General features: G+C 48.0%; 2 protein-coding genes and 1 pseudogene across 2 annotated transcripts; 1 reads left to right on the forward strand and 2 right to left on the reverse strand.

Annotated features, from left to right (window-relative positions):
• Positions 1 to 978: 978 nt before the first annotated feature.
• LOC103110624 (mitochondrial carrier protein SCaMC-3L-like) lies at positions 979 to 3,601 on the reverse strand. Its single transcript, XM_060198539.1, has 5 exons — positions 3,453 to 3,601; positions 3,132 to 3,287; positions 2,310 to 2,771; positions 1,255 to 1,422; positions 979 to 1,165 (listed from the first exon to the last, which is right to left on the reverse strand). Exons 1-5 carry the CDS (start codon positions 3,564 to 3,566, stop codon positions 986 to 988), a joined length of 1,080 nt encoding a protein of 359 aa, XP_060054522.1. The 5' UTR covers positions 3,567 to 3,601; the 3' UTR covers positions 979 to 985.
• A 7,229-nt stretch (positions 3,602 to 10,830) lies between these two features.
• On the reverse strand, positions 10,831 to 12,057 carry LOC103110625 (mitochondrial carrier protein SCaMC-3L-like). Its single transcript, XM_007519791.1, has 4 exons — positions 11,857 to 12,057; positions 11,655 to 11,765; positions 11,468 to 11,504; positions 10,831 to 11,105 (listed from the first exon to the last, which is right to left on the reverse strand). Exons 1-4 carry the CDS (start codon positions 12,055 to 12,057, stop codon positions 10,831 to 10,833), a joined length of 624 nt encoding a protein of 207 aa, XP_007519853.1.
• A 3,151-nt stretch (positions 12,058 to 15,208) lies between these two features.
• Positions 15,209 to 21,678, forward strand: LOC103110626 (calcium-independent mitochondrial carrier protein SCaMC-3L-like; annotated as a pseudogene).
• The last annotated feature ends 18 nt before the right edge of the window (positions 21,679 to 21,696 follow it).

The raw sequence follows: 21,696 nt of genomic DNA on the forward strand, positions 1-21,696 counted from the left end.
AATGATCAAGTGAGGTCTTTCTAGCTCACATGGAAATTTTAAAATTCCTGGTGTAAGATCTCTCCATAATCGCTCCCAAAGCAGCTGGACCACTTTGATTTACCAACAGCAGTGTAACAGCGTCCCTTTCTCTCCACCTGTCACAAGCTATGTTGCTAAATTCAAGTGAGTTTGATTGTTTAAAGTGTGTAGGAGAGAGCACCACTGTGTTCTTGAGGTGGCAATATGGAAGTCAAGGCCTAACGTTCCCACCCAGGCCTCTAGCATTGGCACCATGTCATGGGTGACTACCCTCCACCTGGACTTTGGTGTTTTAGTGCCTCCTAGAGCGTGAGATCATTTTGAAATACTCATTAAAAACATACAAAGCAGGATGCTAAGTGTTTTCACCAATTTATTTGTTGTGTTCCTGGAGGTGCTGAGGTGGGTGAGGCACAGTCCTGGCCTGTGTCCCTGGCATGTGACCCAGCCTCCCTGCCTAGATGCCCAGGGCTGTCTTCATAGCATCATAGGTGATATAACTGAGGCCGCCGGCAGGCAGCACCTTCAGGAGACTGGGGCTGAGCCCCCGGTAGAAACCCCTCCAACCCTGCTGTGCCAGGATGCTCCCTATGATGGCCCTCATGCTGGGGGCTGAGCCCTGGATGCTCTCTGCAGAGACACAAGCTCAGGACTCAGCCAGAGAGGACTTGAGGGTGGGCAAGCTGGGCTGAGAGAGTGGGGAGGGCAGGCTCCAAGCCACATGGAAGCCATTAAGAGGGACAGGGATTGGAAACAGAGTTATTGCTCACTAGGTAGGGTACCAGCCTTTCTAGGAGCCCAGGCTCCAATCCAGGCACCCTATGGGGATATGTTAGAGCACCAAGGGACGCTCCTGTTGGAGCCAGGTCTGAACTAGGAAAGGTCTGGAATTGTGTTCAAGAGGAGTGTCTTGGGTCTATGTTCAGTAATGGAATTTTGGGAAAGGAGCTAGTTCTGAGAGGGTTCAACTGGTGCCTGACCAGAGGCCAGACTGACCTTGGGCCTGCATCCTAGTTCTAATGAGGGTAAAGGGGTAGCTAGCAATCTGCCCACAGGTGGTGGAGAGGGTGAAAGACGTTAGGTTGACCAGGCCCCCAGGCTCTTCTGTGTCCTTGCCCGGCTTCTTCCATACACGCTGGATCAGCTGCAAGAGGAGAGCAGAGAGGCAGGAAGTAGGTTGTCAGGGTCCAGCCTCCTGCAGCCCTGGCCACACCTGCAGGCACCCATCCCTACCTCGTATACCGCCAGCTCGGTGATGGCATAGGGTACTATGCCAATCATGTTGGGCAGGTAGCCACGGTAGAAGGCGTGGGGTCCCTCCTGCCTCCAGATCTTGCGGGCACAGTCCCCAAACCCTGTGTACTGGCCGGTCCATCCCAGGGTGAGCCGGGTCTTCAGCACCTGGACAGGGAGCAGAAGGGAGGCTCCTTGCATCCTCTCCCGAAGCTAATGAGGGAGGGTTGTGCAGTAGAGTAACAACTGAGTAGGGTGGGAGAGTCAGCATAAAGGGGATGAAACAGGCAGTCAAGCTGGATATCCAAGCTAGAAACACTCAAGTTCTTCCTCTCTCACCACCTAATTCAAAACTGAGATATACTTGCAAAAGAGAAAAACAGAAATGAATGAATGATGAAATGGAGGAAGGAAGGGAGAGAAGGCAGAAGTGAAGCAGAGAGGGAAGGAGGGAAAGAAGGAAGGTAGGAAGGTATGAACCAAGGGGAGTGAGAAGGGAGGCAGGATGAGGAAAGAAAAGAGAATCAGCGTTTTCTGAGTCTCCAGAAGGAGGTCCCAGCTGGGTCCCAGGCACTGCATGGGCCTAAGTGCATCTCCATCTCTGTCTCTCTCCCCCTCTCTGTGGCTGACTAGAACAGGAGGAGAAGGGGAAGCAGAAGACATGGGCGGAAGACCTGTAGGTTTGACAAGCTCTACCTGCTGGTTTGAATGACACTGTGACTGTGAGTCTAGGTTACTGTCTACTCAAATTTCTCTGCAAAGGTTTGTGGAAAACCCCAATGGACACCCCAACAGTGGGCTGTCATATCAGTCATTGCTGGGCTTCAGTCCCTACTGATTCTCAGTCTTTGGAATTTTCATGGATATAAAAATATTTGTCAGATCATGATAGTGTCACACACATACACACACACACACACACACACACACACAGGGACACACACACCTAGCTCTCAAGGACTGTATTTGTCATGGCTGTTGCCAGGGTTCTAGCAGATTACAGAGGAGGCAACTGTGTGAGGGCAGGAATGTGTGGCCAGGTCCCCAGTGCTCACCTCCAAGGGGTTGATGAGCGACTGTGAGGTGGCCACAGCCAGGGAGCTGGCCAGAAGGTGCTCCTCCATGGAGGGAGCCGTGGGCTCCACACAAAGGGAGTCCTTCACCTGGGGCAGGAAGGATACACACTGGAGAGAAACACTGGGCAGCCCCCACCTCTGTGCCAGCAGTGTCTCCAGGGGAGGCAGAGAGAGGCCTGCCTCCACCCCACCCCAGGGAAACTGTGGGTCCAGGAAAGGGTGTGAAATCTGGGCAGGGCAAGGAGGGAGTGTGGAGGGTGGGGCTGGGGGAGCAGAGGGTCCCCACACCTTCTCAAAAACAGAAAATTTCACTGCATATTCTGGGGCGATTTTGATGACATTTATGCCGTTGCCCCTCCAGAGTGAGCGCAGCCCACCCTCCTGGACCAGGCTCCGCAGGCCGCCCTGGAGGTTCAGCAGGTGTTTCTTGGAGGAGTACACCTGGGGGAGGGGACACAGGGCTGCATGAGGAGCCTTGGCCCCTGTACCAGGCCACTCCAGGGCCCAAAGCTAGCCACCACCTAGCCCCTTTCAACAATGGCTGTGTTGCATGTCCTCAGATGATGCAGAGGGAGAAAGCATGATCCCATGCTGTTAGGCATGCACCTGGAATCTCAGGACTGCATCTGCTTGGCTCCCAGCTGAGCCCCCTCCCAGCTGCCCCTGGGCCCCTTTCTCCACTCTTTCCTCAACCCTGACTCCTCTCTGATCCCCTTGGCCACTTCCAACTCCCTCTAAGCCCCCTGATTTCTACCCTACCCCTGCCTCCCAGGCTGTGTCCCCAGCTCCTCCATGCCGCACCTGCATGAAGACCTTGGCCCTGTCCAGCGGTGCTGTCCCCGTGCGAGACACAGCCCCGGCCATGGCTCCACACAGCAGGAACTGCCAGAGTGCCCCCCGGTTCTGTGCTTCCAGGACCTCCACAGGGACCATCACCTGCTCCCCTGTGTCCAGCACCTGTGGGTGGACACCAGCTCCTGGCCATTCTCAGCCCCTCACCCCCTCCCAGAGCCCCTGCTGGGAAACATGGGTTCCAGCTCAGCCTGGCATGAGGACGGCAGAATTTCCTGTACCTCTGAAGTGTGTTTCAGCTCTGTGAGACCCAGGGTCCCCTAAACTCACCTGTTGGGTGTGGTGCTGCCCATGCTCAGTGGCAGAGGATACTGTCTGTGCAAACACAGAACCATAGACTCTCGCCCAGCTCTGCTTCCAGAATGAGGTTGTTGGAGGGGGCATCGTGGCCTTGCTGGCCAAAGCCTTGAATGTCCTCACTATGGCTCGAAGCGGAGAGCAGGGCTGAGGTGCTTTGTCAGCTTGGTTGCTCATACTTGCTGAAGCTCCGTGCAGCTGAACTGCACCACTAGCAAGTGCACAACTCAAATAACCATCATGTGGGGAGCAGCCCACAGATAATGGGCCCAGGGTCTCAAGGTCATAGACACGAATTGTGACCTCACTGGCCATGAGGGGTGGCACAGAGGTGCTGTCCTCAGTTTGAGGAAGGGCTTTAAGGAGCAGGAAGTGCCTCCATCTCTTTTAGGACAGCAGACTTGATGGCATGTTATGAGGCAATTTTCATAACGTTCATCCCATTGCCTCTCCAGTGCAAGCACAGCCCACCCCCCTGGACCAGGCTCCACAGGCCGCCCTGGAGGTTCAGCAGGTGTTTCTTGAAGGAGCACACCTGGGGGAGGGCACACAGGACAGAAAGGGGACCATGAGTTTGGAGGGGGAGTCAAGGGCTATGGAGTGGCCATTCCTCTTTCAGGCAAGAGGCAGAAGAAACATAACAAAGCCCAGTGCTTTCCTCGCTGTTAGAAGCGGCCAGTGCCCACTCCTAGTGAGCAGGCCCACTGTCCTAGTGAGCTACTTTGCCTGCCCGTCCTGACTCATGTGACTTCAGTAGCTTGAGCAACACATCCACAGTTTGGTTTGTTTGTTTATTTCATATTTGTTTATTGCATTGTTGGTGGAGGCCAACCATCTTCTCTACAATTATCTGTCCACATGTATACATACTGGCCCTTTCTTTTACTGATTCAATCCTCCCTTCCCCTCTAGGCCACTCATGGCATCATAACTGCTTCCACATGTCCCACTCCTTTCGCTTCTCTCTCTCTGGGGCCTGACAGAGCTGGATGTTGGAGCCCTCTTATCTTCATCCTGTCACTTCTCCTCCACTGAGAGTGTGGATCAAGGCTGTTGATGGGGAGCGAAGGTAGGCATTCTGGATTCTGTAACTGCTTCTCTGATGAACATGGGCATTGACACTTTGATCCATAGCCCCAGCCCTGTCTCTCTTTCCACACTAGACCAGAGCTCTGGAGATGTGAGGGTCAAGGACACATGGGTGAGGTCATGTTCCCAGAGATGTTGGGAGGGAGTCATGGTAGCTACCAGATTGAAATTTAAAAGCGCTCTTCTGTCACTGATGTGATTTCATAAAGAATGCAAAGAACATTGTCCACAAATGTGACCAAGAACTGGAGAAAACGCTTACTCATTAGGAAACAAAGGAGAAGCAATTGCTTGACTATTATAATGTCTCTGAAAATTAATGCTGAGTTTGCCCATGATGAACTCTTTACTTCTTTAATATATTAGAAAGTGATTACTTTTAACCTATTGTAGGTGAATGTATTGACTATGATTTATAATAAAAATCTGCTTTCCTCTGAGAATAATCATCTTTCCTTAGATTCTTATTTAGTTGTTTGCTTCACAAAAAACTACAAAAACTACTTTGTCATCACAATGTTTCCAAGATAGAAAAGTTGTTCTGTTTTCTTTTTGGCATTATGCTTTTCAAAATGTTTATGTATTTATGTATTATTTATTGTTGTTTCTTTTTTTTTTTTACTTAAGAAAGGCGACATTAACAAAACCATAGAATGAGAGGGGTACAATTCTGCACAATTCCTATAACCCGATCTCCAGATCCCACCGCCTCCCCTGATAGCCTTCCCATTCTCTATCTCTCTGGGAGTATGGATCCAGGGTCGTTGTGGGTTGCAGAGTGTGGAAGGTCTGGCTTCTCTAATTGTTTCCCCGCTGAACATGGGCATTGACTGGTCGATCCATACTCCCAGTCTGTCTTTATCTTCCCTAGTAGGGTAGGGCTCTGAGGAACTGGCACTCCAGTACACATTGATGGGGTCATCTGTCCAGGGAAGTCTGGTCAGCATTCCGAACCCGGAGGCTGATAAGAGAGTTAACATAAAACCAAACAAATTGGTGAACAATCATGGACCTAAAGACTGCAATAGTGCAGACGAAGTGTTGGGGGTATTCCCTGCATGCTCTTGTGTACGTCTGCTTTCAGGTATATATTTGCTCCCTAGTTTATGGGCACAGGTGAACCTATGCTCTATCTCAGGGGACCTGGACTATATCTCGGTTAGGGGACTTTCTTGGGGAGTGGAACACCTGGAATGGAATTAGAGAATACTATGAAAAAAAGGTCTCACCTGAGTGATGAAGCTGAAGGGTTGTCATTCCACACCTGAAGTCTCTGATCACAGTCTGAAGTGAAGCATGCTGGGGTGGCACTCGTTGTGTTGATTAGGTTGCGATCCACTGATGCAATATTATTTGATTTGAATTAAGAGCAGCATGTAGAAAAGTGGGCCCCACCCTAAAGTTCCAGGACTGGAGAAATATAGGCTCTAGTGGAAATGTGAGGTTCCTGTTGTCTGAGGGTTCAAGAAGAAAATGGATAGTTATTGTTATCATCACATTATTTGGTGATAGGGTTAACATGGAAAGTCCCTGTGATACGGTTGGGGTATAGTACCCAGCATCTTGTATACAGCTGTGCTGTTGGTTGCTTCTGTACTCCCTGGTCTAGGATTTTGGGAGAGAACATATCAAAGACAGCCTATGTATTTAAAAGACTCAGTCTTGTTTTAAGAAGTTCTAGTCATATCATCAGTTTTTCGCCTCTCATATTAATTAATTAGATAGTGGATTATATAATGTTTACACTTTAATAGGATTGTACATAAACACCACTCCCACCACCAAAAGATTGTGTCCCATCCCCACCACCCACCCCAACCCTCCCATCCACACCCATGCCGGGAATCACAATGGCCACCCTCCCCTTCACCACATGTTTTTACATTGGTGCCCTGCTCTCAATTTAATCAGATCCTGCTTTTAGTTTCCCTTTCTGTTCTTCTTTCTCAACTTTTGTTGATGAGTGGGGACATCCCATACTCATCTTTATCTTTCTGACTTAGCTGACTTAACATAATTCCTTCTAGCTATGTCCAAGTTGGGTCAAATAAGGTGGGCTCATTGTTCTTAATAGCTGTATAGTATTCCATTGTGTATATGTACCACAGCTTTCTCAGACACTCATCTGCTGTTGGGCACCTGGGTTCCATCCAGGTTTTAGCTATTATGAATTGTGCTGCTATGAACATAGATGTACACACATATTTTTGGTTGGGCATCCTAGGGTACATCCCCAGGAGAGGAATTACTGGGTTATATGGAAGGACTATGTCTAGCCTTGTAAGAGTCCTCCAGACTGCTGTCCAGAGAGGCTGGACCAGTTTACATTCCCACCAGCAGAGTAGAAAGGTTAGTCTGTCCCCACAGCCTCTCCAACAATTTTTGCTGCTGTCCTTTTAGATGTATGCCATTTTCACAGGAGTGAGGTGGCATCGCAATGTTGTCTTTATTTGCATCTCTCTCACAATCAGCAACCTGGACCAGTTTTTCATATGTTTGTTAGCCTTTTGAATCTCCTCTGAAGTGAATGTCTTGTTCATATACTCTGCCCATTTTGGGATGGGGTCATTTGCTTTTAGGTGCTAAGTTTGCTGAGTTCTCTGTATATTTTGGTGATTAGTCTCTTGTCTGATGTTGGGCATGTGAAGATCTTCTCCCATTCTGAGGGGTCCCTTCGTTTGTGTAATAGTTTCTTTGGCTGTGCAGAAGCTTTTCAATTTGATGTAGTCCCATTGGTTTGTTTCTGCTTTAGTCTTCCTTGCAATTGGGATTGTTTCATCAAAGATGTCCTTCAGATTTAGGTGGGAAAGTGTTTCACCAATGTTTTCCTCTAAATATTTGATAGTTTATGGTCTGACATCCAGATCTTTGATCCATTTGGAGTTGATTTTTGTTTCAGGTGAGATAAGGTGGTTCAATTTCATTCTTCTGCATGTTATAACCCAGTTTTCCCAGCACCGTTTATTGAAGAGAGCCTCCTTCTTCCATTTAATCCTTTGGGCCCCCTTATCAAAGATTAGATGTCCATAGGTGTGGGGGTTTAGGTATGGGCTTTAATTCTGTTCCACTGGTCCGTGTTCCTATTTTTGTTCCAGTACCTGGTTGTTTTGATGATGATGGCATAATAATATGGTCTGAGATCTGGGAGTGTGATACCTCCCTTTCTGTTTCTTTTGCTCAAGATGGTTTTGGCAATTCTAGGTGTTTTCTGGTTCCAGGTAAATGAATGTAGTTTTTGTTCTATTTTCTTAAAGAGGCTTGGTGGAACTTTGATGGGTTATGTATTTATTTGTTTGTTTATTTATTTACTTATTACTGGACAGAGACAGAAGCTAAGAGGGGAGGGGAAGACAGACCCCTACTTCAACTCTCATGAAACTCTTCCCCTGCCGGTGGGGATAGGGGCAAGAACCTGCCTCCCGGCACACTGTCATTTGCGCCCATTACCAGGTGTGCCACCACCTGGCTGCTAATTTGGATTTTAAGCAGAGCACTGATCAGCTCTGGCTTATGGTGGTTTTGGTGACTGAACCTGGAACTTTTGATGCCAAAGCATATATCTTTTTGTATAACCAAAATGTTACTTCTACACCCAAATATTGTTGTTTACTTTTAAATTTTTATGGTAGAATTAATATTGATTAACAAAATTATGACAAAACAGGGGTACAATAGCCTATCATTTCCACCACCTGATATTATAGTGGGCTAAGTTAACCTTAAGTTTTCTGCATTTTCTTTTTCTTTCTTTCTTTCTTTTTCTTTCTTTATTTATCTCTTTCATTTTTCTTTATGTCTTTTTCTTTCTTTCTTTCTTTTGCTCTAATGTTATTGCTGGGCCTCAGTGGCTGCACCACGAATTCTCTGCTCCTAGAAGAGATATTTTTCCCATTTGTTTCTCTTATTGTAAGATGTTAGTTTTGGTTATTAATATTGTTGTTATTTATGTCATTGTTGCTGAACAGGACAGAGAGAAATCAAGAGAGGAGGGCAAGAGAGAGTGGGGGAGAGAAAGATAGACACCTGCAGACTTGCTTTGCCAGTCATGAATCAACTCACGTGTCGTTGGGTTCTGGGGCTTTGACCGGAATCCTGATGCTGGGCTTGCGTTTGTGTCATCTGCACTTAACTCTCTCTGCTACCTACCACCTGACCCTCTTTCTGCACTTTCTTGATGGATTACCCTAATAACTATTGTTATAAGACAATAATAGACTTTAGTATGTAATAGATATATATGTATATTGGACAGTATATCTGTATATTTCTAGCCCAGTTCTCTAGGTTGACACCATCTTCTCAGTGGTGAGCCATCATGCTAAGGCCAAAAATTTTAAAGTTGTGGGCCTGCAGGACATATCTAAAGTAAACTTCACAGGTTCTTCCGACCCATAGCTTCATTTGTTCTCTTCCTGCCAATAAATAAATGAATAAATAAATAAATAATTAAATAGAGATAATTTACAAAGTCTAGGGCTGGTCAAGTAGGTCACTTGTCCATGTGCACTGACTGCAATGCTGTGTTCATCACCCAGATTTGAGTCTGCCTCACACTGCACTGAAGATTTTTCACAGTTATGCCTCGTTCACTGTCTCCCATTATGTCTATATCTAAAACATACATATGAGTGTATGTATACGTGTCCATGTGATCAAAGTCACATACCAACACACTGCACCATCATTGTCTTTCATAGTAGAGCACTAGAAACTTCACAGGACTTGGGTGAGTGATGGCAGTGGTGTGCAGACCCTCTTACCTGGAGGGAGACTGTGCACCCATGTCAACAACTGGCATGAGAATCTCTACTTTCTCAACAGAAAGGTGAAAGAAAGCATGTTAGAAGGCAGATGCTAAGACTTTGGTTAAGAAAATGCAGAACCGAGGACATAATACCTACCTTATGAATCATTTACATCAAACTAAGAAAAAAGCCCAACTCAGAGTGGGTGGTGCATAAATGAGAACTCAGCTTCCAACTCTGACTACTTACTTTGCTTATGGTATACATTCAAGAGACATAGTATATATATTTGTTAATTTTTTATTTATAGAAAGGAAAGATAGACTAAACCATAGGAAATGAGGGGTCCAACTGCACACAATTCCCAACACCCACACTCTGTATCCCATCCCCGCCCCTGATAGATTTCCTATTCTCTAACCCCCTCTGGGAGTATGGTCTGAAGGTCATTGTGGGATGCAGAAGGTGGAAAGTCTGGCTTCTGTAATTACTTCCCAGGTGAACATGGGTGTTGACAGGTTGATCCATGAGACTGAGTATTTCACATGACTGAGAGGCCAGAGCCCTGCTCTGTTCCATGTGGCTCTGGGCACCAACATAACAGGGCAGGCTGAATGGACTCTGGTTCCCACAGACCTCAGGAGCAAGCTAAGGGTCTCCTGGCTTTGCACATTTGGCATCAGCCAATAGCAACACAGCCCAGCTGCCTTAGGGCGGGTCAGCTTTAAGGAAATGAGAAGGGATTGGCGCAGGATCCTGACAGGCATGTGATGTGGCAGTGGGGAGTTACAACAGGTAAAATCTGTTATCAGACCCAACTGGCATTTCTGGAAAGAGAGCAAAGGCCCAGAGCAGGAGGAGAGCTGAGCTCCACTGATCCTCTGTTCACTCCCCATCATGGGATCAACCCCATCTCCTCTAGGATGCCTGCCTGCAGTTCTGCAGCCCAGCTCAAAGGCCTAACTCCTACTCTCTAACTGCCATCTCTACACCCCGATTTGCTCTGTGTCCATGTATCTAGACGCCTCTTTTTTTCTTTCAGGACACTCCGTGGACCAAATCAAGATCTAAGCACTTGAGTTCGGCTCCAAGGACTGGGGTTCCAACTCCATCCAAGACCTTCACTTCTCTCCTGGATCCAGAAACCATGCAATTCCCTGAAAGGACAGTGGATGTGGGAGTATGGGAAGGGAGGAGCTCCAACCCTTCCTGGGGAACCCCCAGAAGCCAGAAATGACTTGATCAGTCATCATTTGATGTCTGTATATCATCATGCCCTTGGAGACAGGACAGAAACAGAGTGCAGTGTCATGGAAGCCAGGATCCAGCTGACCCAGGAGTTCCTTCCCCACTGTAATCACTGTCTTGTGACCAGGTGACCAGTGGACCAGCTATCATTGTGGCCTGCTGACTCTGTAACCTGGGTGAAGGGAGCCAGTCCTGGCCATGTCTTCCCCCAGCCTCCCTGCCTCCAACCAGGACTTCTTCATGAACTCCTAGGTGATGATGCTGAGTCTTCACATGGACAGCACCTTCAGGAGGTTGGGGGTGAAACATCCAACAGACCCCAGGATTCTTCTGAAGACAACCCTCACACCGCATGGGACCCTGCCTCCTTGACAAGTTGCCCAGCATTTCTTAAAAGCTTCATATGTGACATAGCGTAGGCCGCAGGCAGGCAGCACCTTCAGGAGACCGGGGCCTAGCCCCCTGAAGAAACCCCTCCAACCCTGCTGTGTCAGGATGCTCCCTAAGATGGCCCTCATGCTGGGGGCTGAGCCCTGGATGCTCTCTGCAGAGACAGAAGCTCAGCACTCAGCCAGAGAGGACTTGAAGGTGGGTATGCTGGGGTGAGGGAGGGAGAAGGCAGACTCCAAGCCTCATGGAAGCCATTAAGAGGGAAAGGGATTGGTACCAGAGTTATTGCTCACTAGGTGGCGTACTGGCCTTTCTAGGAGCCCAGACTCCAATCCAGGCACCCTGTGGGGATGTCACAACACCAAGGGTCACTCCTGTTGGAGCCAGGTCTGAATTAGTAACGTTCTGGAATTGTGTTAGGAGGAGAGTCTTGGGACTAGGCTTGGAGATGGAATTTTGGGAAAGGAGCTAGATCTGAGAGGGTTCAACTGGTTCCTGACCTGAGGCCAGACTGACCTTGGGCCTGCATCCTAGTTCTTATGGGGTAAAGGGGTAGCTAGAAATCTGCCCACAGGGGCAGGGGTAGATAGCACAATGGTTATGCAAACAGACTCTTGTGCCTGAGGCCCTCTCAAGTCCCAGGTTCAATCCCCTGCACCACCATAAGCCAGAGCTGAGCAGTGCTCTGGTTAAAAAAAAAAAAAAAAAAAGAAATCTGCCCACAGGTGGTGGGGAGGGTGAAAGACGTTAGGTTGACCAGGCACTCATGCTCTTCTGTGTCCTTGCCCGGCTTCCTCCATACACAGTGGATCAGCTGCAAGAGAAGAGCAGAGAGGCAGGAAGGAGGTACTCAGGGCCCAGCCTCTTGCAGCCCTGGCCCCACCTGCCGGGACCCACCCCCATACCTCATACACCGCCAGCTCAGTGATGGCATAGAGGACTATGCCAATCATGTTGGGCAGGTAGCCACGGTAGAAGGCCTGGGTCAACTCATGCCTCCAAATCTTGCAGGCACAGTCCCCTAACCCTGTGTACTGGCCGGTCTGTCCCAGGGTGAGCTGGGTCTTCAGCACCTGGACAGGGAGCAGAAGGGAGGCTCCTTGCATCCTCTTCCCCAGCTGTGGAGGGAGGGGTGTGCAGTAGAGAAACAAATGAGTAGGCTGGGAGAGACAGCATAAAGGGGATGAAACAGGCAGTCAAGCTGGAGATCTACTTACTCATCACAATGTTTTAAGGATAAAAAGGTTGCTCTGCTTTCTTTTTGAAATTATGCTTTTCAAAATGCTTATTTATTTATTTATTTACTTACTTACTTACGTACTTATTTACTTGACAAAGACAGCACCTGAGAGTAGATGGGAAGATAGAATCCTACTTCAACTCTCATGAAACTCTTCCCCTGCCGGTGGGGATCAGGGGCTAGAACCTGCCTCCCTGCACACTGTCATTTGTGCCCGTCAGCAGGTGTGCAACCACCTGGCTGCTAATTTGGATTTTAAGCAGAGCACTGATCAGCTCTGGCTTATGGTGGTCTTGGTGACTGAACCTGGAACTTTTGATGACAAAGCATATGTCTTTTTATATAATCAAAATGTTACTTCTACATCCCAATGTTGTTTTCTTTTTATTTTTATGGTAGATTTAATACTGATGAACAAAGTTATGACATAACAGGGGCACAGTTGCCTTCATGTCCACCACCTGGGATTATAGTGGGCTAAGTTAACCTTAAGTTTTTCTGCATTTTCTTTCTTTCTTTCTACCTTTCTTTCTTCCTTTCTTCCTTTCTTTCTGTCTCTCTTTTTCTTTCTTTCTTTCTTTGGTTCTAATATTATTGCTGGGGCTCAGTGGCTACACCACGAATACTCTGCTCCCAGAAGAGATTTTTTTCCTTTTGTTTCTCTTGATTTTAGATCTTAGTTTTGGTTATTATTATTGTTGTTATTGATGTCATGTTGATGGATGGGACAGAGAGAAATCAATAGAGGAGGAAAAGACAGAGATGGGGAGAGAAAGATAGACACCTACAAACTTGCTTTGCCAGTTATTAAGTGACCCACATGTACGTGGGTATCTGGGGGCTCAGCTGGGAATCCCTATGCTGGTCCTTGGTTTTTGTGTCATCTGCACTTAACCCTCTCTGCTACCACTTGAACCCCCTTTCTGCATTTTCTTGATGGGTTATTCTAATAAATATTGTTATAAGAACAGTAATTTTATTGGATTTCAGATATATATGTCTGCATTCTTTGGTAAGTGCAATATCTGGCAAACTGGGCTGGGATGAGCACCCTGTGAGCACATGTTGCCCTGCAAAAGGACCTATACTCAAGCCACTAGTCCCTTCTGTAGGGGGGAAACTTCGGGAGCAGTGAGGAATGTTATAGGAGCCTCTGCATCCTTATCTGTCTATCTATCTCTCCATTATTTCTGTCTATCAACAATAAAAAATAATTTTAAAAAAATGACAGTTAATGTGACTGATCATCTGAGGCACCAGAATAAGCACTCACCTCAGCTTTACTCCTACCGTGCTGCTCCTTACCAGGGAGTTTCAGGGTGACCCAGAGGAGGCCAGGCTCCACTTCATCTGAAAGCCTGTCTCTGTTAGTATTCTTCAAAGGACCCAGCACCCATGCTTACTACCTGCAATGTAAATCCTCTGGGGGATTCACTCCTGTGGGTTTCCTCCTGCTATGCGAAGTCCCCACTCTAGGCACTTTGTCTGTCTCTGCTGCTGAGTGCTTCTTTTCTTCTCCTGGTCAGTTGTCCCAGATGAGCAAAGCCTGTGCAGCTGGTGTCTCTCTTCAGGGCCCTTCACCCGTCTATGAGAGGGCGCTGGGCCAATGTGCCTCCACGCAGTGTGCCAGTAACTCCCACTGCCACGGACACTCATAGCACACTAATAAATGGTTACTCCTTGCTCAACTCCCTGAAGTACTTTGCAACATATTGCCACTTTACCTCAGCTTTATTTGGTCTTTTACTGGGGAAATAGTGCTTCAGAAGGCACTACATTCAATAGACGATAGAAAGTCCTCGAGAGTTAAAACACTACTTATAGGAACACTTGCAGTGGACTTAAATTAAAAATATGCACTATATGCAGAGGGTGAAGCAGAACACGTGGTGAAAAGCACAAGGGCTTGCATGAGGCTCCCAGTATGAGGCCCCAGCTCCCCACCTGTAGGGGAGTCACTTCACAGGTGCTGAAGCAGTCTGGAGGTGTCCATCTTTCTCCCACCCTCTCTATCCAGCAATGACAACATCAACAACAACAACAATAACTACAACAATAAATCAAAAAGAGCAACAAAAGGATAACTAAATAAATATTTCAGATATATATAATTATATATGCACTATAGACTTGTGATTTTGCTTTTTGAAGTTCACTCTATCATTTACACATGTATTGAAAACATTTACAGTGTGAGATGATTCCCTCCTGCCCTGTGCTCTGAAGGTGGGTTCTGAAGCTAGCCAAACTGAAAGTCCACCACTGAGCTATCACCAGTGCTCTAAGGAAAGGACTTCCTCTCTTCCTTTAATCTTGTCTGACAAGTGAGAAGACTCTACATGCCAACTATTTAGACCACAGTCCTCTTAAGCTAAGTGTGAGGGACAGCACAAGTCTAGCCCTCTTAGGACCCTGTGTCAGGAATCCCTGCACTCACAACACAGCATATACCACAGTGACTACGCACTGGAGCTCCTCTCTGCAATCTACTTTTATAACATGCAGGACAATCCAAGAACTATTGGATGAGAATTATACTTTAATTGTCGCTGGAACTTCACTGGGAAAGTTGTTTTTCAAGTTTACTCTTAAGCCAGTAGATAACAGATAGGGCTTGGATGTTTCAATACTAAATTCCCTTAGATCTGTCATTCTTCTTTACAATATATTGGCAACTTGCTTTAGAAAAAAAGAAAGAGAAAAAGGGAGACTTTTTCATCTCCTGACTGGAAGAATGTATACCTTAAGCAACCTAAGTAGATGGAGTCAGAAGCTGAGGTCTCATTAATGCAACACCCATTCTGAGTTGGGCTTTTTTCTAAGTTTGATGTAAATGGTTCATACATTAGGTATTATGTCCTAAGATCTGCATTTTCTAAACCAAAGTCTTAGCATCTGCCTTCTCACATGCTTCCTTTCGCCTTTCAGTTGAGAAAGTAGTGATTCTCATGCCAGATGTGTTGACACAGGGGCTCTGGGCAGGGGGTGGGGGCTGAGAATGGCCAGTGGCTGGTGTCTACCCACAGGTGCTGGACACAGGGAAGCAGGTGATGGTCCCTGTGGAGGTCCTTGAAGCGCAGAACCGGGGGGCACACTGGAAGTTCCTGCTGTGTGGAGCCATGGCCAGGGCTGTGTCTCCCACGGGGACAGCACCGCTGGACAGGGCCAAGGTCTTCATGCAGGTAGGGGCAAAGAGCAGCTGGGGACACAGCCTGGGAGGCAGGGGTAGGGTAGAAATCAGGGGCTCAGAGGGAGTTGGAAGTGGCCAAGGGGATCAGAGAGGAGTCAGGGTTGAGGGAAGAGTGGAGAAAGGGGCCCAGGGGCATCTGGGAGGGGGCTCAGCTGGGAGCCAAGCAGATGCAGTCCTGAGATTCCAGGTGCATGCCTAACAGCATGGGAACATGCTTTCTCCCTCTGCATCATCTGAGGACATGCAACACAGCCATTGTTGAAAGGTGCTGGGTGGTGGCTAGCTTTGGGCCCTGGAATGGCCTGCTACAGGGGCCAAGGCCCCTCATGCAGCCCTGTGTCCCCTCCCCTAGGTGTACTCCTCCAAGAAACACCTGCTGAACCTCCAGGGCGGCCTGCGGAGCCTGGTCTAGGAGGGGTGCTGCGCTCACTGTGGAGGGGCAATGGGATGTATGTCATCAAAATCGCCCCAGAATATGCAGTGAAATTTTCTGTGTTTGAGAAGGTGTGGGGACCCTCTGCTCCCCCAGCCCTACCCTCCTCACTCCCTCCTTGCCCTGCCCAGATTTCACACCCTTTCCTGGACCCACAGTTTCCCTGGGGTGGGGTGGAAGCAGGCCTCTCTCTGCCTCCTCTGGAGACACTGCTGTCACAGAGTTGGGGGGCTGTCCAGTGTATGTTTCCTGTGTATCTTTCCTGCCCCAGGTGAAGGACTACCTTTGTGTGGAGCCCATGATTCCCTCCATGGAGGAGCACCTTCTGGCCAGCTCCCTGGCTGTGGCCACCTCACAGTCCCTCATCAACCACTTGGAGGTGAGCACTGGGGACCTGGCCACACATTCCTGCCCTCACACAGTTGCCTCCTCTGTAAACTGCTGGGAGCCTGGCAACAGAAATGACAAATATAGTCCTTGAGCCCTGGTTGTGTGTGTGTGTGTGTGTGTGTGTGTGTGTGTGTGTGTGTGTGTGTGTGTGTGGCACTATCATGATCTGACAATTATTTTTATATCCATGAAAATTCCAAAGAGTGAGAGAGCCAATAGGGACTGAAGCCCAGCAATGACTGATATGACAGCCCACTGTTGGGGTGTCCATTTGGGGGTTTCCCACAAACCTCTGCAGAGAAATTTGAGTAGACAGTAACCTAGACTCACAGTCACAGTGTCATCAAACCAGCAGGCAGAGCTTGTCAAACCTACAGGTCTTCCGCCCATGTCTTCTGCTTCCCCTTCTCCTCCTGTTCTAGTCAGCCACAGAGAGGGGGAGAGAGACAGAGATGGAGATGCACTTAGGCCCATGCAGTGCCTGGGACCCAGCTGGGACCCCCTTCTGGAGACTCAGAAAACGCTGATTCTCTTTTATTTCCTCATCCTGCCTCCCTTCCTACTTCCCTTCTTTCCTTCCTTCCTACCTTCCTTCCTTCCCTCCTTCCCTCTCTGCTTCACTTCTGCCTTCTCTCCCTTCCTTCCTCCACTTCATCATTCATTCATTTCTGCTTTTCTCTTTTGCAAGTACATCTCAGTTTTGAATTAGGTGGTGAGAGAGGAAGAACTTGAGTGTTTCCAGCTTGGATATCCAGCTTGACTGCTGTTTCATCCCCTTTATGCTGACTCTCCCACCCTACTCAGTCGTTTCTCTACTGCACAACCCTCCCTCAGCAGCTGGGGGAGAGGATGCAAGGAGCCTCCCTTCTGCTCACTGTCCACGTGCTGAAGACCCAGTTCACCCTGGGACAGACCGGCCAGTATACAGGGTTAGGGGACTTTTCCTGCAAGATCTGGAGGCACGAGGGGACCCAGGCCTTCTACCGTGGCTACCTGCCCAATATGATTGGCATAGTCCCCTATGCCATCACCGAGCTGGCGGTGTACTAGGTAGGGGGTGGGTGCCTGCAGGTGGGGCCAGGGCTGCAGGAGTCTGGGCCCTGACAACCTACTTCCTGCCTCTCTGCTCTTCTCTTGCAGCTGATCCAGCGTGTATGGAGGAAGCCGGGCAAGGACACAGAAGCGACTGGGGGCCTGGTCAACCTAACGTCCTTCACCCTCTCCACCACCTGTGGGCAGATTGCTAGCTACCCCTTTACACTCATTAGAACTAGGATGCAGGCCCAAGGTCAGTCTGGCCTCTAGTCAGGCACCAGTTGAACCCTCTCAGAACTAGCTCCATTCCCAAAATTCAATCTCCGAACCTACCTCCAAGACTCTACTCCTCAACACAAATCCAGACCTTTCCTAGTTCAGACCTGGCTCCACCAGGAGCATTCCTTGGTGCTGTGACATATCCCCATAGGGTGCCTGGATTGGAGCCTGGGCTCCTAGAAAGGCCGGTACCCTACCTAGTGAGCTATAACTCTGTTTCCAATCCCTGTCCCTCTTAATGGCTTCCATGTGGCTTGGAGCCTGCCCTCCCCACTCCCTCAGCCCAGCTTGCCCACCCTCAAGTCCTCTCTGGCTGAGTCCTGAGCTTGTGTCTCTGCAGAGAGCATCCAGGGCTCAGCCCCCAGCATGAGGGCCATCATAGGGAGCATCCTGGCACAGCAGGGTTGGAGGGGTTTCTACCAGGGGCTCAGCCCCAGTCTCCTAAAGGTGCTGATTGCCGGCGGCCTCAGTTATGTCACCTATGAGGCTATGAAGGAAGCCATGGGCTCTAGGCAGGGAGGCTGGTTCACATGCCAGGGACACATGCCAGGACTGTGCCTCACCCACCTCAGCACCTCCAGGGACAAAACAAATAAATCGGTGAAAACACTTAGCATCCTGCTGTGTATGTTCTTAATGAGTATTTCAAAACGATCTCACGCTCAAGGAGGCACTAAAACACCAAAGTGCAGGTGGAGAGGAGTCACCCATGACATGGTGCCAAGGCTAGATGCCTGGCCAGGGAACGTTAGGCCCTGACTTCCATATTGCCAGCTCAAGAAAACAGTGGTGCTCTCTCCTACACCTTTAAACAATCAAACTCAGCTGAGTTTAGCAACATAACTTGTGACAGGTGGAGAGAAAGGGACGTTGTTACACTGCTGGTGGGAATTCCAAGTGGACCAGCTACTTTGGGAGCTATTATGGAGAGATCTTACACCAGGAATTATCAAATTTCCATGTGAGCTAGAAAGACCTCACTTGATCATTCACCCCAAAAAAACTCCCACACACAGTTTTCCAAAAAGACCAATGTGCCCCCATGTTCAGAGCAGCCTGTTCTCCCAGGCCCACCTGTGGAGTGAGTCTGCATGCCCACCAGAGATGCCGGGCTAAAGAAGTTAGGGCCGATACAGTCCAGTGAATCTACTCAGCAATCAGAAGAGATGATACTGTGTGCCCTGGGAAAAAACGGATTGAACTGGGTGTGACTGTGCTTAGCAGATAGGCCAACATGTGAAGGACAACTATGGGATAGTGTCACTCATATATAGAGTGCAGAGAACTGATACACTTGACCTTGTTCAGGGAACTGAGTGGGTGAAATTTAAAGCAAGCACACTGTGTGAGATTTGGGAAAACTTATGTTGATAATCTGTGGGAAGGGGTGAGAACACAGAACTTTGCTGGTGAGATTGCTTTGGAACCATACCCTTTACTTAGATTCATCCTGATTCCTAAGTGAAAAGAAAGAAAGAAAGAAAGAAAGAAAGAAAGAAAGAAAGAAAGAGAGAGAGAGAGAGAGAAAGAAAGAAAGAAAGAAAGAAAGAAAGAAAGAAAGAGAATTAAAGAAAGAATTAAAGTAAGAAAGAAAAAGAAAACAAATTCAGCACATGATGGTCACAGGTCCAGGCCCTGGCTGCACAATCTGCCGAGCTGAGCCGTGCTCTGCTAAGTACAATATAAGACAAATTGGACTGGGAGGAGCACACTGTGAGCACATGTCGCCCTGCACAAGGACCTAGATTCAAGCCACTAGTCCCTTCTGTAGGGGGGAAGCTTCAGGAGCAGTGAGGCATGGTAGAGGTGTTTCCGTGTCCTCTATCTGTCTATCCGATATTTTGTCTATCAAAAATTTAAAAAACAGTATTAAAAACTGCGATAAATGTGACTAACGGTCTGAAGCACCAGAATAAGCACTCACGTCATCTTTGTGCCCACCGTGCTGCTCCTTACCAGGGAGTTTCAGGGTGACCCACAGGTACCCAGGCTCCACTTGATCTAAAAGCCTGTCTCTGTTAGTATTCTTCAAAGGACCCAGGGCTGGGCTCTGGACAGGACGAGGACAGCTCACCCAGTGGGGCATTTGCTTTACCATGTGTGAAGCCCTGAACAACAACGCAGCAGCATGGAAGGCAGCAGGGGAGCAGTGCTATGGGGTCTCAAAGCCCCTTCACTGGCTTTTTCCTCTAACTCAATGAAGAAAACTGGAGTCCAGGAAACAACTGTTGAGTGGTGGTCTTTATACAGTGGGCTTCGACCTCTGCCCCCACAATATTTTCCTGGTTTCTTTTTTCTTTTCACCGGAACATTTTTCAGCTCTAGCTGTTGCTAGGTCATGAGTTTGAATCTGAATCATAGGCGACTCAGACATGGCATCACCAATGAGATGCCTCCTACTTCAGTTCAGTTTTTAAAAAATGGGGATCTTTGTGTCAAGTACTGTCTTTCAGTGTGTGTGTGTGTGTGTGTGTGTGTGTGTGTGTGTATTTTTTAGGATTCTTATTGTTATAATTGGTATCTTAGGAATGATCTCCATTTCTCTGATGATAATAAAAGGATGGCTTAAGTCATAGATGCATTATAAAGAATTGAGACCCAAATATTACTTAAAAAATCAGACAAAACCATTAAGAAGTTGAAGAACTTATGATTTCCAGCTTAGTTATCCTGTGGGTTGAGCACAGACTTGGTGAGCTGATTGCACAGTTAGAATTATGTCTCTGTAGTCTTCTCATATTACCAACAATTGTTACATTAACAAACTATACACATAATATTTTGAAAGGACTTTATTTCATAAAGTCATTCTTGTATAAGAGAAAACTTGAACATAAGAAAGTTCCCCAAATTTTCTCTCCACATACTGTTGTTTTCGACAGGTTATGTTGTTTTCACCGGGCTGGCTTCACAGGTGGGTAACAGACGACCAGGGACTCATGGTTGAGCTGTAGGCAGTATCTCTTTATTCATGCAGGATGCAGCCGAGCTAAGATGAGCTAAGCTAAACTCAAAGTGCAGTACTCTAAAACTCACAATGCTGTCTTTAAATATACTTCCCAAGTAGGGTGGAAACAGGATGTGACATAGAGAGGGTGGAGAGAAAAGTGACTGGTGAAAATCAGGGTGTGATAAAGAAGGGATCAGGGTGTGACAAGGAGGGGGGGTGGAGCAAAAACATATCATGAAACAGTGGGGATTGAACCAATGCCCTGGAGGGAGGTGCTTGTTAACAGCGGTTATGTAATCAGAATGCAGTGGTCATGTAAATAGAATAGTGTTAAGCAGGGGGGATTTAAACCAAATGAAACAGAAGGGGTCTCATGCACACCAACAACATACAAAGTGCTTCCTCTGCTATGAACATAGACATGCATTTTCACAAATGTGAGCCTTCTGAAGAGTGTGTGTGTGTGTGTGTGTGTGTGTGTGTGTGTGTGTGTGTGTGTGTGTGTGTGTGTGTGTGATCACCATGAACTGACACAAGTCCACATATCCATAATGATCCCTGGAGAGGAACACAGTCACTAGAAACTGAAGCCTATCACTGACATGAGAGCTCACTTTTAGTTTTCTGCACACTGGGTGGGTTTCCTCAAATACTGTAGACAGTAAGCTGGCACTGTCACTTCACTTATGCAGAGAGCTAGGCTTTGTCACACCCTAAAAGCCCTGCTCTGCTGTGCTCTGATCCCCCTTCTCCTGCCACTCCTGACAGCCACTGAGAGCCAAGGAGAGAAAAGCAAACACTCTGGATCATGCAGTGCTGGGGAGGGCACTCAGGACCTCACACCTGCAAATCCTGGCTACCACCTCTGTGTGTCCCCTGCCCTCCTACAGCTGGGCAAGAGGATCCGCTGAGCTGTCTCCTCCCAGTCCTTGACCAGGTGCTGAAGACTTAGCTGATACTGAGCCTCACTGGGCAGTACTCATAGCTGGGAAACTGTCCCCGGAAGATCTGGAAGAGTGAGCCGGCCTGGGCCTTCGACTTCAGGCGTCTGCCCATTGTGTTGGGCATTATGCCCTGTGCCCTCACAGAGCTGGCCATGCAGGAGACTCGGGTCCCTGAAGCTGAGAACCTAGGACATACTGAGGATATTCAAGGCCTTGGCCAGCAAGGCCACACTGTCCCCTCCAACAACCACATTCTGGAAGCATAGCTGGGCAAGAGTCTATGG

The sequence above is a fragment of the Erinaceus europaeus genome, chromosome 9 (assembly GCF_950295315.1).
Source record: "Erinaceus europaeus chromosome 9, mEriEur2.1, whole genome shotgun sequence".
NCBI classification, from domain to species: domain Eukaryota; kingdom Metazoa; phylum Chordata; class Mammalia; order Eulipotyphla; family Erinaceidae; genus Erinaceus; species Erinaceus europaeus.